We start from the raw sequence: 15,451 nt of genomic DNA, 5'->3' as shown, positions 1-15,451 counted from the left end.
AGAGAAGGTGGAAAGATCTGCATCGATTTGGAGTTTTGCTCTTAGAGTCAGAGTGATTGCCAGGAAAGCAGCCCCTCCAGGCTAAGGTGGGCAGACCTTTCCCTTGGGGACCTGTATACCTAAGGTGCTCCTTCTAGTCTGGCTGCAGCTGGCCCCTGGTTTGGATCAGTTAGGAGAGCTGGTCCACCTGCCATGCCAACAAGAAGGGGCAGTATTGCTGAACCTCCTCCCACGACCATCCTATCCTGAGGCCTCCTGAACACTGCTTTGGTGATTATGATTGCTATGCCTCCCCATCACCCCCCTTTCCTACCAGCCCTTGTTGCTCAAAGACCTGTACAAATGCTGAACAGTGACTCCTGAGTCATGGCCATGAGTGACGCGAAGGCACTGACTGGATTTAACATGCAAATATGCAAATATAAGCAAATTAGATGCCTGGAGTAGTTAAAAAAAAATCCCCGCTCTCCATGACGTAGCCTGGAGCTCAGCTGACGGCTGTGACCTCCTCAGGCCATTTGCAAAGCCCTCTGTTGTTGTTGATGCCACCCTGAGCCACGAGTCCCAGGCCTCTTACCCTCTGGGTCTGGTTGTTGGTCACCAGCTCATAGATGGGGGCGGCTCTGGTCACCTCCAGCAGAACTGGCTCGGCAGGGGTGTCAGGGCTGGATGTCACATGACAGAGCGGGCAGGATGAGGGGCATCGGCCCTTGCTCTGGCACTCCATGCGGACTCCGGCTGCCACGCGCTTGGTGCCAGACTCTGACAGGCTTGCGATGTACTCTGGGAATGTCAGCACCTTGGGGTCTCTTTCCCGCTCCTCTGACTCGTCGGATGGGGAGTTGCCTGCCAGACACAGAATGAAAAGGAACAGTGAGGGAGATTGAAACAGCAGGGACTTGCATGGCCTCGTGGCCCCTGAGTGCTGGAGTCAAGTCCTTGAGAAGTCAGAAAATGTGAGGGTGTAAGAATGTGACGCTGTCATCCCACTCAGTTTGGGGAACCCACACTCCCAGAAAACTACAGAGTTGAAAACAGTCCTTCCAAATGTGAGACAGTTTTTTTTCTTTCTTTCTGAGAGTCATGAGCTCCACGAATCATTTCAGAGGGATGCTTCTGCAGTATCTGTGCGGGTTTTATGGCTGTCATCAATAACATAAACAATAATAGCAGTGATTATTCTATGAATCACTCTCTTCATCCCAAAATGAAGATATCAATAATACCTGCCCCTAGCATTGTGTAATAAATAAACAGCCAACCATTTTTCAAGCACAAAACACAATGACTAGTGCATGTCAAATCACCATCGTTATAGTTTTAATCATAACTAGCAGTAAGATTCATCAAGTCTGAACTATGAAAGGGAGAGCTGTTTAAGACCTCCCTGAACCCTTACCACAGCTCTCTGCATGAGTTCTATCATCACACCCATTTTACAGACAGGGAGAGTGAATCCAAGAGCCTCAAGAAGACACAGCTAATATATATCGTGAGATCTGAACCCTAAAGCCTTTAAGTCATAGAGAAGAATAGGACATCTCTGCTTCATTATCAATTGATGTATGGAAGATGGGGAGGGGATTTTGACTTTTTCAAAAAGAGTTTTACTCCAGAGCCTGAGAGATGGATCCATATTGCTCTTGACTGATGAGTAAAAGGTAGTTGGGGAGGCTCTTGATTTATATTTGGTGACAAACAGTGGAAATGCCTGCCAGAAAAGAAATGTTTGCTCCCTACAAAAGAAAGCACTGTTTGGTATTTCTTCCCCAAGCCTTCATGACTTTTCATTTAACTTATTAAGTCTAAAGGAAGATGGAAGTAGAATCTGCTGACAAAAAAACTCTGGGTTTCTTAGGTGATCCCTGGTCCTTTGTGCACAGTTGTACGCCTGAATGTGAAAAAATTTCCGGGGGACACCTGGGCTTTTGGAAACAATTGGCAGATAAAATAGAACATTCCTTCTGCTCCTCAGGCTCATTCAGGGTGCCATCCTTGATGAACCGTACCTTTGGGGGAACTGTCTGGAATGATCTACAAAGTGATTCCAGAAGGTGATCATGAGATACGACTTATAGCTTTACAGCAGAGTCCCCTCTTACAGGGTGCGGGGAGCTCTGCTATTGCTCTTGTTTGCAATGTAATGTATACCATTTGGAAGAGTCCAGAGGTATTTTAGCACTATCATTTCCCATATGAGCATCATCACTATGCAGACAAGGCATCTTTTATCAGCAGCTCCATTGACACCAGACTCCTTCTTTGTGCAAAGGCAAAGACTCACTCAGAGACTATAAATATGGAATATCATTTATTTCACACTCACATTTCACTTAATAACAGATCCAAGATCGAGCTCAAGCCCTTGGTAGGTTATAAGAGAACTAAGTAACTGCACACACCAAAACCAAGAATGATGGCCTCAAATGGAAGGTCCAAGAGCCCTCAGCAGTTAACCTCAGAGTCACTCCAAGCCATGTGCAAATCTTGCTCATGCAACTCAGCCCACCTCACGGCTGGGAGTGTTCATAAGTGGCCATGACCTGGCAGGACTCCCCACCCAGCCCCTTGGCGAGGCTTCCTTTCTTCTTCAACAGGCTGCGTGGACTGGGCTGCAATAAGGGGGGTGGGGTGAGAGCTTTGCATCCATGATGTGACTTCTAGAAAAGCAGGCCCTCATTCATGGAGAGAGTAAAAGAATTAAAAAAAAAAAAATCAGTAAAGAGATCATGCTTCTTTTCAAGATAAGATTTAAAACATTTCACTGTGCAAGCTTTGCTGGAGAGCCTGAGGATCTCCTGCTGGCCCTATGCCCCTCCTTCACCTGCATTTCATTATCCATCCACATGTCATCTCAACCTCCTGGTTGAGAAAGTAATTCAACAGAGGCTTGGAAAAGCACTTCTATGAAATGACCACTAGATGGTGATATAAAGTCTAAAATGACTTCTCTGAGAGGAAAGAAAATGTGTGATAAATTCATCATGGACACTTTGGACAGGGAGATACTTATGGAAAAGTAATGCCTGGCTACTTAAAAAAAAAAATGTGATGGTACAATTTCCATTCAATCAAATAACAAAAAGTTGAGTAAAATAAATTCCATAAAACTCATGCGGAGAAAAATAGAGTAAGAGACTAATTGTGAGAAACACAAGGTAATGAAAAGAAATAAGATTCAGAGGGAAAATTAAAATCCCCTTCAATATCCTTCACATGAAGTATAAATTACTTCAAGGGGAAAATAATATGGCATCAAATTTCTTTTCTCTCACCTTTAATTCCCAAATACCCAGAAATTCCCTCTAGATCCTACACACATATCCATATATTTATATGACATATGGTGGTGGTTTAATTGCTAAGTCGTGTCCAACTCTTGCAACCCAGTGGGCTGTAGCCTACCAGGCTCCTCTGCCCATGGGATTCTCCAGGCAAGAATACTGGAGTGGGTTTCCATTTCCTTCTCCAGGGGATCTTCCCGACCCAGGAATTAAACCCGGGTCTCCTACATTTGCAGACAGATTCTTGACTGAATGAACTATAAGGGAAGCCACAGTACAGGACATATAACCCCTGCCCATTCATCACTTAGGGCGCACCAGCTAGTAGACAAATTTGGCCACTAGAGGGCACTGCACCTCAAACCCAGTGAAGCTGAGTGACCGCCTCCCTGCCCTCCAGCGCTCAATCATTAAGGCTTGTAATTGCTGTAAACATTTGAGGGGCTGTTCCTCTTACTGCTGTCTTCTGGCTTTCCCAATTAAAGTCAAGATGCAACGAATCCCCTTCGATATCCTTCAGCCCTGGATTGGTGCAAGGTTAGGACACAGAGAAGCACAGGAAGCGGTTTACAGAGGAAGATGGTGGGAGGCCACCAAACTCTTGGTTTCATCAGAACTGTATTTCCCTTCTCCTGAAAATATTCAGGCCCATATAGAGAAGGTCCTGCTGGAGGCCAAGACGAACTGCCCCTCTGGTCCCCTCATCAGGCAAGATGGAGCTGTCAGGAGAGGAGCGAGATTTACACAGAAGCAATGAGCAGCTAACTCCCCAAAGCCATCTATTCAGGCTCCAGCGAAGAATAGAGATGTGTGTATGACAGAGATTTTTCAAAAAGGAAATGCATTTTCCATGCACTGTTAAAGATACAATTGGGAAATACTCCTTAAAATGATGGAGTCTGGTGGTGAAAGCCCAGATAAATCTCCCTTTGCCCAAAGACAGCACCAATAACCATCATGTCTGTGGTGAGTGGAAGAAGAGGTTCGAATCCTAAACGCTTCAGGACAGTCTGATCTTTGACACCTGCTTTTAACCCCATCCTGGGTGCTGGAGTGGGTGGTGGAGAGGTCTGGAAGTGGAAGGAGGAGCCACCGCTGTAGTTCTTCATGGCTCAATGCCTGCCTTCATCCACTGCCCACTCCCTGTTAGTCTTTTCTTACTTTGTCCCTCTTCTACCTTCTAGGTCCTGGGTAGAAGGGTGGAAATGCTCTAGTAATTCAAGACATGATATTGTCTCTTAATAAAATGAATATTCTATTTCAACAAACACACAGTTTCTGGACATAAATAAGTTACAGTTAAGGTCTTGGTAGGATGGCATCATCGACTCAATGGACATGAGTTTGAACAAACTCTGGGAGATAGTGAAGGACCAGGAAGCCTGATGTGCTGCATTCACAAAGAGTCAGACACAACTGAGTAATTGAACAACAATGACAAAGGTCTTAAAAGATTGTAACGGACAAAGGTGGCTTCTGACTAAAAATACGCATGTGTGTCCCCCCCTCCAATCACCCCAATTTGCAAAATTTACCCCTCTGCTCTCAGGGGAGGCTTTGGGGTCCTCATCACACTTAGTTTCCTCACAAGCAGAAGAACAGCCAACCTGGAAAGTCGTTAACAACCCCAAAACTGCAAAGCATTTTGCAAATACAGTTTGCTATAAATAAATGCCATTTGCTTTAGGCTAAATCTGTATCCTACAGCACACAGCGGATGACTTTCCCCAATAGAATATCGTGGTATGAGATTATTGGCATCCTCGGTGTTCAAAATCTCTTTGAGGATGTGCCTGTGGCCTTAGGCCTGTGCATATTGACCCACCTAGACTCAGGAGCATAGGAGGATGATAATAAAAGTGACTAACCATCCTCATGCAGGGTCTGCTCTGCTGCTGGAAACTGACAGGTCATGAGGGTGAATTAGTTGTTATGAAGTAAATTGGTACAGTTCCTGTAGGATTCTAGGGCTGCCTAAGAATCTCTCTCCTGAGTTGGTGCCCAAGGCAATGAGATGCTAATGACATCACAGCTAGAACTACAGAGGCAGTTCATTAGGCAGCAAAAAAATCAAATGCAAACTCATCAGATCCCAGAGACAGCTTAGGACCCACAGGAAAGAAGGCTTGACATGGGGTAAATGAAGCACAGCCACAGAGAACTGTACCCTGAAGCTGACACCCCAAAGCCCATGTACTACCCCACCAGCCCCACCCTGGTCCACTCCTGTTACCATCAGAAGTCTTGAAATTACCAGAATTCACATTTCCGCCCACATACCCAGGCTCAAATCAGCCTCTCAGGGCATTTAGTTATGTCTGTAGACAGAGAGAGTCAAGTTGCTCTGGATGGCCTTAAAGTGAACTCCTAGACCTGCCATGACAAAGCTATGGTTTTTTCCAGTAGTAATGTGCAGATGTGAGAATTGGGCCATAAAGAAGGCTGAGCACCGAAGAATTGATGCTTTTGAACTGTGGTGGTGGAGAAGACTCTTGAGAGCCCCTTGGGCAGCAAGAAGATCAAACCAGTTAGTCCTAAATGAAATCAACCCTAAATATTCACTGGAAGGATTGATACTGAAGCTGAAACTCCAATATTTGGCCAATTGATATGAAGAGCCAACTCACTTGAAAAGACTCTGATGCTGGGAAAGATTGAAGGCAGGAGGAGAAGAGGGCGAAAGAGGACAAGATGGTTGGATGGCATCACCATTTCAAAGGGCATGAGTTGGAGCAAACTCCAGGATACAGTGAAGGACAAGGAAGCCTGGTGTGCTACAGTTCATGGGGTCACAAAGAGTTGGATACGACTGAGCAATTGAACTGAACTGATATCTGAACAAAATACAATAGGATGGATTCATAATCAGGGACAAGTGGGTAGGGCATAACCGGGCCACTTCTCTCTACACCTGAACAGCAGGTAGTGAGTGCTTTGGGCAGAGGGATTGTGTCTTCATATCTGAAACTCCTTTGTCTAGGTTAGGTGCATATATCTCTTTCCATGTCCATATCTTTCTATCTATGTCTATCCGTACATCCATGGAGATATATATAGAGAGAGAGAGAGAGAGAAAGAGAGAGAGAGAGAGAGAGAGAGGGAGAGAGAGAGAGAGAGAGAGAGGGAGAGAGCGAGAGGGAGAGAGAAAGGAGGAGTAAACATAGTAAGTTATGAAGCATGAATTTAAATTTTGAAAACAAGTCAAACGTAAAGAATAAAGTCAAAGCATTTGTAAATGTCTCCAGCCCCTTATTAAAGTTTCAAGCAGTCAAGTAGAAAGAACAAAGTATCATCTGGTAACAGCCAAAGCTACATCTCTAGCCAGGACTGCTTCCCCAAGTATAATAGAAACTTAAGATACTTGCTTGAAAATCCATGTGAATGTTCAACATCCAAACTCAGTGTGTCCCAAGCTACCGTCCTCATGCCTCCACACCCTCCCTAGAACCTCCTCCTCCTTCAGTCCTTCCCTCAGCAAAGGGCATCAGCTTCTCTGTTGCTGGAGCCAGAAATCCTGGATTCTTTGTGGGTTCCTCCTTGCTTGCCCAATCCGCCTCAAGTCTACGTCATTTAGGTCCCTCAAGCCATCCACTCCTCTGTGAGGTCTGAATCGGACTGCCTGGGTTTGATTTCTCTCCTTACCACTTGTTAGCTGTGTAACTTCAGGGCAGCTTCTTAACTTTTCTGTGCCTGGGCCTTCTCATACATAAAATACAGATGATAATAGCCTATTTTGTAAGCCGTGGTAATGATCAACTGATAAAATCCATGAAGAGAATTTAGCAGATATGGGACATAGTGAGCACTCTCTAAAATGAAGGATATTCACGGTGCCTACTTACCTGCACTGCCGCCAGCCACATCACCAAATGGTAGGCTCCTTGGAGGGCAAAATTAAGTCTTCTTTGCCACTGTAATATCCCATAGTGCCTAACAGGTAACGTGACTAATGCATTCAACAATTCATTAAACAAATATTTATGGGATGCATACAAATGTCTGTCCAATTAATAAATCATTTATATGGCTTATATACAAAGTACCTGCTCTCTGCATTCTGCAGGTACTAACTAGACAGGCTGAGTTGAATGTCACTTTTCTCCGTACCTTCCTAGGTTCTTTTGAGATTTTCTAGCTTTCTTCAAGGAAGAGAGACATCAGTTCTGAGTAAGTTCTGCTACTTTCATGTACAAACAGAAATTGGCCAGAGATAATCTAGTTGCAAAGATTTGAGATAATATAGCAAAAATACATTCTGCAAACTTTAAAGCATACACATGTAGCTCAAAGGTTACTAACGTGCATTGGGTAAATCACCTTGGGATTTAAGGATTTACACTTAGGAAAGGGAGTAGCCAAGGGTGCTGCTGAAGAGGAGACAGTGGTTCTTCCGTGACTTGAAAATGTGAGAAACTTGTGGTCACTGCTGTCACATCGCTGGGGCAGGTTCTGGGCAGCTCTGAGAGCTGAGCAATAACATTGTACCAGGATTCAGCACATGGACCACTTCACCAGCGAACAAGGCACAGAGAGAGGCATTCTGGACCCCAAGGATGGTCGCAGAGATGAAGCATGAAAACCATGTCTTCTTCACTTTTTCTGCTCTGACCAACCTCAGCCTGCACACAGGAGCCCATTCACCTCTCCTGCCAATCGCCCATCACTACCCATTAGCTCAGAGGAAGCACAACTTTCTTTTGGGATTAAATACTAGACAACTATCCAACTATCAGAAACAGTCCCAGTTCCAGAGAATGTATATTCTTGTCCTTTCTTACAAATCAATCCACGATTAAAAAACAAACATCCTTTGTCAGGATGTAGCCTTTGTATTCTAAAATTAAAGTTACATGAAGAGGTACCAACTACTAAATAGAAAATAAATGAGATGCAGGGATGTGATGTAGAACAACAATGACAATAAAACTAAAGTTACTGTACACATCAGTTCTAGCTCTTTGTTATTCTTTCAGAAAGCTTCTGGAAATAGCAGATGGTCTTTGTTTTAAGCATGAGCAGCATGTCTGGGTATGGTAAAATCCAGAGTAACAGTCAGGTGTCATCAAATACCCACTGGGCACCTCAGCAAAGCCTCATTAATGGGGATGTTGAAGAAAAGATGTCTTCTGGACAAGTGATTTTTTTTTTTTTTTGCTTAACTGGTACTTAGCCAGAAAATGCTCAGTTTTTCTCCAATCCTTGTTGAATTTTTTCTTCTCTAAAAATGCAGTTTTCTAATTCCCTCATGAAGAATTGCCTACAAAACAGAATTAAACCTTTCCCCAAGGCACCTCCAGGTGCTGATTTTGTTCATCAATTATGACCATGCAGATTTGGAAGCTGTAGGAGACAGAAAGAAAATGGTATCTATTCCTCAAAAGGCTCTTAAAAAGCTGATCAATAACATAAGGTTACATTTCCTGAAGATCACCCCTGTCTTAATAAGAATGTCATCAAAGAAATAATTTCCTGGTTGAGGCTCCTGGTTCACATGAAACTGAAGTTTGGGGGTAGCTGCAATGCTTCGTCTTTGCTGAAAGTTGTTAAGTCACCTTTGACATGGGAACAGGTTTAATTTCGTAATAAACTGACAACCTGGCCAAAGCCTCCATCAGCCTCTTTTCTGGTTAGTCATAGTGATGTTCCACTTGGAATGAGAGGCTGAGTCCAAGAAACAGCAGGATAGCAGCATCTACCAAGGGGTCAATAAAAACACAACACTAACCTTTGTCTAGCAGTGACTCCAAGTGCTTAAAAAAAAGGGGTGACCTCTTTTTAATCTTCAACTTAGTGTGAAAGGGGAAATATGAACTCAGCCCAGTGATGTAACCAACACTTTAAAGACACCTGAAGATGCATCTCTAAACAGCCCATATATCTCAAGAGGAACAAAAACAAAATCCAAGAATTTCTGGGAAGCCCTAAAGCTCTGACCACGGAAATGAGCCCTTCTAATTACTAGATTGCTAGTCCCCAGTGGGCAAGAGGTGCCTCTGTTTTGTTGGATCATCATGGTTCTCACCCAACACCCCGCCCTTGATAAGCATTCAACAAACACACAGGGATGGAAAGAAGCAAAGGCATTTAAGCTCTCTGACTGCCTGCAATTCCTCAAGGCTGCCACTCAAAACCTCATTAGGATTCATCCTAAGGGCCAGGCCAGGCAGCCCGAGGTGGCTCACAGAGATTGTCCAGAAGTACCTACTCAGTGCACATGTCTGTGGGCCATGGGAGACCAGCTGAGGCTGTGGCTGTCCCCACACTCTCTAAAAATGTCTTTCCCTTTTGCTTTCTTTTTCTTCCTTCCTTCCTTGCTCCCTCCCTCTCACTCTTCCTTCCTTCCCCATATATACTGATGCCACTCTGCTCCCATCACCCCTAACAGAAGTCATTCCGCTGGAACTTGTGCCAGGGTCCAGATGGGGTACCTACCACCCCGAATCAGACTGAGTTTGGTGTTATGTCTTGTCCATCCTACTCGCTTCCAGGGTGGGACCTGCTCCTCCCTGCAACTCTAGAGGCCAGCACCTGGTACTCTGTAGGTTTTCCCTATTGCAAACCGATACATTTCTGTGTGCACTGACACCCACATTTGTAATGTTTATAGGACTCTGGTTTTTCATTTGCCTGTTATAGTCCCATTTATTTATTCACTAAATGCCTCTCATGTGACTAAGTGGATCACCAAGCTTTTTGTTCACATCAAATCTTTCCCTTTCTGTTTCCTAAAGCTGCCATAATAAATGACATCACATGATTGGCTTAAAACAACAAAAATTTATTTCTCCAGTTCTGGAGGTTGAAAGTCCCAAGCCAAGGTGTCTGCAGGGCTGCACGCCCTCTGAAGGCTCTAGGGGAGGATGCTTCCTGCCTCCTCCAGCTTCCAGTGGCTCCCGACAATTCTTGGTGTTTCTGGGCTTAGAGCTGCATCATTCCAGTTTCATCCTGGGGTGTTACGAGGCCATCTTCTCTGTGTGTCTTTCCAAAATCTCCCTCTCCCTCCTCTTACAAAGACACCAGGTCCACCCTAAATCTAGGATAACCTCATCTTAACTGAATTACATCTGGCAAAGACCCTACCTCCAAATAAGGTCATATTCTGAGCTTCCAGAGGAGAATGGATTTTGTGGGGAGACAGTGTCAACCCACTGGAGCATCCATAGCTTTTAACACTGTGACACTGACAGTCAGCCCTCCCTGATCAGTGGCCAGTGAAGATTCATTAGCAGGCCACTTGGGAGCTGGCCGTCCATCCCCTGGACTTCCTCCCAGGACAACAGGCCACAGGAAGAGGGGAGAAGTTTTCTGGCTCCGTCAGCATCCCCAGCCCAGCCTCAGCTGTGTTCATCTTCTTGTCGACATCAAAATAAACTTGACATAGAGATTCAGAGTCACAGCCTTCTGGATGCACAGAGCGGCGCTGGATTATCCCTGCTGATTCGCCACAGACAGAGCAGCATGGAAGGAGGGAGGGGGAGAGAGGACGAGACTGGGAGAGAGGTGAAAATGAGGAACACCTGCGGGATTACTTATTTTCAAATCTCCATTAGCAGGAAGACCACGTGAGTGAGTGGGCATGCTCAGCGGGCCGCCAGGAATCTCCCGTGCCCTTGCCTGGAGATTAAGGTTTTATTTTATTTTCCTAGTCTTGTTTTCCTATCTGGGGGGCTGAGCTGAGAAGCCAAGTGTGCACCCCCAGACCACTCCGGAGCAGCAGCCGTTCCTCTTTCTTGGTCCTCCCCAAGAAGGAGCCAGGAAAACACAGGGGAATAGCCCTGGGACAGGTAAAGGGAGGCAACTAATAGAAACAGAGAGAGTGTAGAGGAAAGGGCGCTCCCGGAACTAGCTTCTGCCTCTGCTAACGTGGAGGGCTCCACTGGGGCCTGTCTCAACTTCCGGTTGTTTCCACAGAGTGAAATTAAATGATGCTGCTTCCCTCTGTCCGCCGCGCGGCGTTATTTCTCAGCTAGGGGGCGCCCATGAGTCCCCTTCGCTTTGCCTGAACCATCAGCCCAAGGACACTGTCTTTGTGACTCTATTCCATTTCCTCTCATCAGCTCCAGCTTCTGCCTCCGTCACCTCTTTTATTTCTGGCTTCAAACCTGGACAAGAGGAGCACAATCTGGGACACCCCGTGACAATTCTGAAATGGGTAAAACTGACACATGACCATTAATTGCCTAATCTCCAGATTACAAAGACTCAGCAGTACATTGTGTACTGTTTGTGTGTGTCTGTGTGTATATGTGTCCAGGATGCTAACCTGAATTCCATGCAGGTGGGAGTCCTTGGGGCTTGTGTGGTTCCACAGCGAGAGATTCAGTGCCTAGCTGAGATGCTGCAAGGGCTCGCTTATAAATTTCTTTAACTACCAAATGGCCTAGAAATGTTTAATAAAAATATTATTCAATAATAATAATACTCCATCCGGCGAGGGAATGTTGTAACAGTCTCCATTTTCCTCTTGATACTCATCTAGCTTCTGTTTTGCAAATGAATTTGGATGTTAAATCCTTTTGCTGCCCTGACCAATTTATTCTGCAAATTAACTATATATGACAGAACTTTAAGTCCGTTACCACTTAGCTTTGCCTCACTGAAATTTATGCTGCTTTCCTGCCCGTTGGAGCCACCAGCTCAAATAGATTGTGGCTCCTGGTGGTTATTTTGGATTCCCCACAAGTCCCTCACCTCTTGGTCCTCTTGAGTTTAAAATGCGCCAAGTGGACTGGGTTCTTTTCACCTCTCAGTGACCCATGCCCTCTCTTCTCAGACTCTCTGGTCTCTGCAGCTGCCCATCCAAACTTAATGAAACTCTCATCATAAGACTTGGTTTCACCCATAGCTGTAACCCACACTGGTTTGTGGGGCACACTCAGAGACTCAGCCTGTTGGCAAAACAGTTTCTAAATTGTGGAAAGAGCCACATTCATGGGAAACCAAAGGTTACAAGATGAAGAAGCTGGCAATGAGTGGAGCATGACTGCTAAGCCCACGAATATAATCTTACATTTTATTAAGACAGTGTGGTGACCAAGATGATGGAGAGAAACAGTGTCTTGTCAGGCCACACGCCATGAGTTGGTTCAGGATTGAGTGATCCAAGTGCGACTAGGACAAAGGCCGGGCAGTCAGAATTTCAGGGAACCTGGAGACAGTGTCTTAAGGGCAATGGCTGAAGGAATTGAGGGAGTTAGAACAGATACAAGGAGACTTAGAAGCAGGCTTAGCAGCGCTCTCTGTAAATATGTGAAGCGTTGTCATGTGGAAGAGGGATCGCATGAATTCTATACATCTCAGAGGGCAAAATGAAGATCCAGGGCGGGTATTCTTTATTAAATGAGAGGGAGATGAGTTCACTGAACCACAAATTTTCATTGACCGCTACTACATGTCAGGTGGTGACTCAGCAGTAAAGAATCCACCTGCCAATGTAGGAGACTTGGGTTTGATCCCTGGGTGGGGAAGATCTTCTGGAGAAGGAAATGGCAACCCACTCCAGTAGTTCTGCCTGGAGAATTCCATGGACAGTGGAGCCTGGCATGCTATAGTCCATGGAGTTGATAAGAGTCAGAAATGGCCTCACAGCTGAACAACATCAATAATGTGTCAGGTACAGTACTCAGTGCTAATGTATACAGATAAATAAGAAAAAAAAATAAAAGAAGGTAATTTTCCAGATGCATGGTGAGGGGAGTAGATAGGAAAGGAGACAATGATATGACAGGGTGGGGGTGATGTTACAGGCAGCAAAGACAGGCTCTGGGCATACCTAGGAGCAAGCGTTGAAACCCACTCTTGGGGGTGGGGGAGGTGAAAGGAAGCCTCTTAATTCCTTCAGAGACAATTTTTATATTAATTTATAACTGATTCAAATCAAGATGGGCAGCCTTGGAGATGACAAGCACGAGCTGACAGCAGAGTTCTTGCGGAAGCTGGAGAGCCACTTGTCAGGGACTTCACAGCAGGGGTGGGGCATTTCAGAAGAATAAGTCCCATGTTCCTTTTAACAGCCAAATGTCAAATGTCTATTATTCTGTGACCTGATCTTCTCAGTGTTTCCTTACACCGGTGGGGTGGAGCTGGGAATATGCATGGTATCAGGCACACCAAAAGATTCTGACTTCAGATAACACTTCCCTGGTGGACTTCCCTGGTGGCTCAGACGGTAAAGCATCTGCCTACAATGCGGAAGACCCGGGTTTGACCCCTGGGTCAAGAAGATCCTCTGGAGAAGGAAATGGCACCCCACTCTAGTACTCTTGCCTGGAAAATCCCATGGATGGAGGAGCCTGGTAGGCTACAGTCCATGTGGTCGCAAAGAGTCGTGCACGACGGAGCAACTTCACTTCAGATAACACAGCAGTCTTCAGATAATATGTTGTAGGTTACCAAGAGTATTTTATTTTATAAATATTGTCAGAACACTTTTTAAAAATTCTACAACTAATCCGAATATGTAAAAGAGATAAAAGTCAGGAATAAGACCGCTTAGGCATTTAACATCATTACTGTTTGGTAAAAATACACAACTCCATTGTTTATGGAGTCATTCAAGCATCTACTCAGAGCCCCAGGGTACAAGCAGCCTAATTTGAAAAGTAATGATTCAGGCTTTGATGACATTGGCCTGAGCTTTTCCAGAAGTAACCAAGCGTGCTCCCCAACCAATAGGACCCCGTGCTGGCCCTAGGAAGACTGTTGCCACAAGGAGTAGATTCCAACTGGACATCTATAGTCACTTTGCATCCTGGGTTTTGCTAGACAAAAAGCACCATGTGGTCAGTCTTACTTTAGATGTATAATAATCAATGTCAGAAAACTTTTAGACTCTTGACCAAAAATAGACCTACTCAAGCATGCATGTTCATCTCATAAAGAAAGGACTTCAAGGAAAGTGATAAAGAGGCAACATCTACACAGATAGTTCCATTCAAGGGGGTGACAAAGTGAGGGCCAATTGTAGAAGCCAAATCTAATCCTCTCCTTCAGATAGTAGTTAGGAGATGCGTATATATTAATAAATTCCACTGTTAGCTCATCTCATTCAAATACCATAAGGAAAACTTCATCATTATATCCAACCAAGGGAAGTAACGCAAAATCACAGTGCCAGTTACTTCCCTGAATTCTTGTAATAATAATAGATACTAAAACAATTACAAATGTTAAAATATACTTTTAGGGCACTGCCAAAGGGAAGCTGTTACTGTGTAGCAGGGCCCAGCTGGCAGTTATGATAACCAGTACAGATGGCCATCTTGTAATTTCGATCGTTAAAGCCAAGGTCTTCTTTAATGTCTCACTCTCTCTCATACACACACAAACACACACACACACACAGAGTTTTTGTTTTTCAATAAAGAAACTACTGGGCAATGACTGCTAGGGAGCAGCAACAGTTATAGCTCCAGATAGCCAGCCAGCCAGCTAGCCATGGCCCACCCAGCTAGTGCCAGCAGAAACTCCCAGACCCAATGGTGTATGAAGACATGGTCTATGAAGAGGCCAGAGTCTCTGAGACCCTTGAGAATGGACTACCTGTCAAAATGGGAAAGCATATGCCTGGTCCTGGAAATGAAGGGAGAGGCCAGAGACAGGTGCAGTAGCCCTTCTGGTCTCAGAGTAAGCAGCAGAGGGAGATGCTGTGAGCATGTCTTATCCCAGGCCCCCACCTCAACTGGTAAAGATCCATATCCACCCAGAATTCCTTATCTGATGAATGGGGCTTTTAGGTTTGGGTTCAGATTCAGAACTCTGAGACTTGTAAGACTTAACCTCTTTGAGCTGAAGTTTCCTGATCTCTAAAATGGATTTATAACATAATTTATCTCATAAAATTGTCTGAGATTAAATGGGATAGTTCATGTAGAACCCTTAGCATGGCCTCTGGTATCTTAGCTTTCACTGGCAGCCAATATTCACCATCATAACTCCATTGCCCAGCACAGTCTTAGCATCCAATAGGTACTCAATAAATACATAATGATTTCTTAAAAACTGATGCTCAAAAAACCCCACAAACAATCAAGAATCTTCATGGGCTAGCGATGGCAGAAGAATATTCAAGAATACCCAGTAATAGGGACTAAACCAGCAGGCTTTAAGAGCTTCCCAGGTGGCACTAGTGGTAAAAAACCCACCTGCCAATGCAGGTAGATGTAAGA

The 15,451-nt window shown here is 44.8% G+C and overlaps 1 protein-coding gene across 3 annotated transcripts in view; it reads right to left on the bottom strand.

Annotated features, from left to right (window-relative positions):
* ASTN1 (astrotactin 1) overlaps positions 1–15,451 on the bottom strand; it is a 345,878-nt gene that overhangs the window by 37,653 nt on the left and 292,774 nt on the right. For all 3 annotated transcript variants that reach the window (XM_081493881.1, XM_081493880.1, XM_081493879.1), the window contains exon 17: positions 578–846. In XM_081493881.1, coding sequence (XP_081350007.1) covers positions 578–846 — 269 coding nt within the window. The remainder of the gene's footprint in view (positions 1–577; positions 847–15,451) is intronic.

Source organism: Giraffa tippelskirchi, chromosome 5 (assembly GCF_054371585.1).
Source record: "Giraffa tippelskirchi isolate mGirTip1 chromosome 5, T2T-mGirTip1v1.2.pri, whole genome shotgun sequence".
NCBI classification, from domain to species: Eukaryota; Metazoa; Chordata; class Mammalia; order Artiodactyla; family Giraffidae; genus Giraffa; species Giraffa tippelskirchi.
The sequence above is the reverse complement of the archived record's forward strand: the minus strand, read 5'-3'. Positions and strand labels throughout refer to the sequence as shown.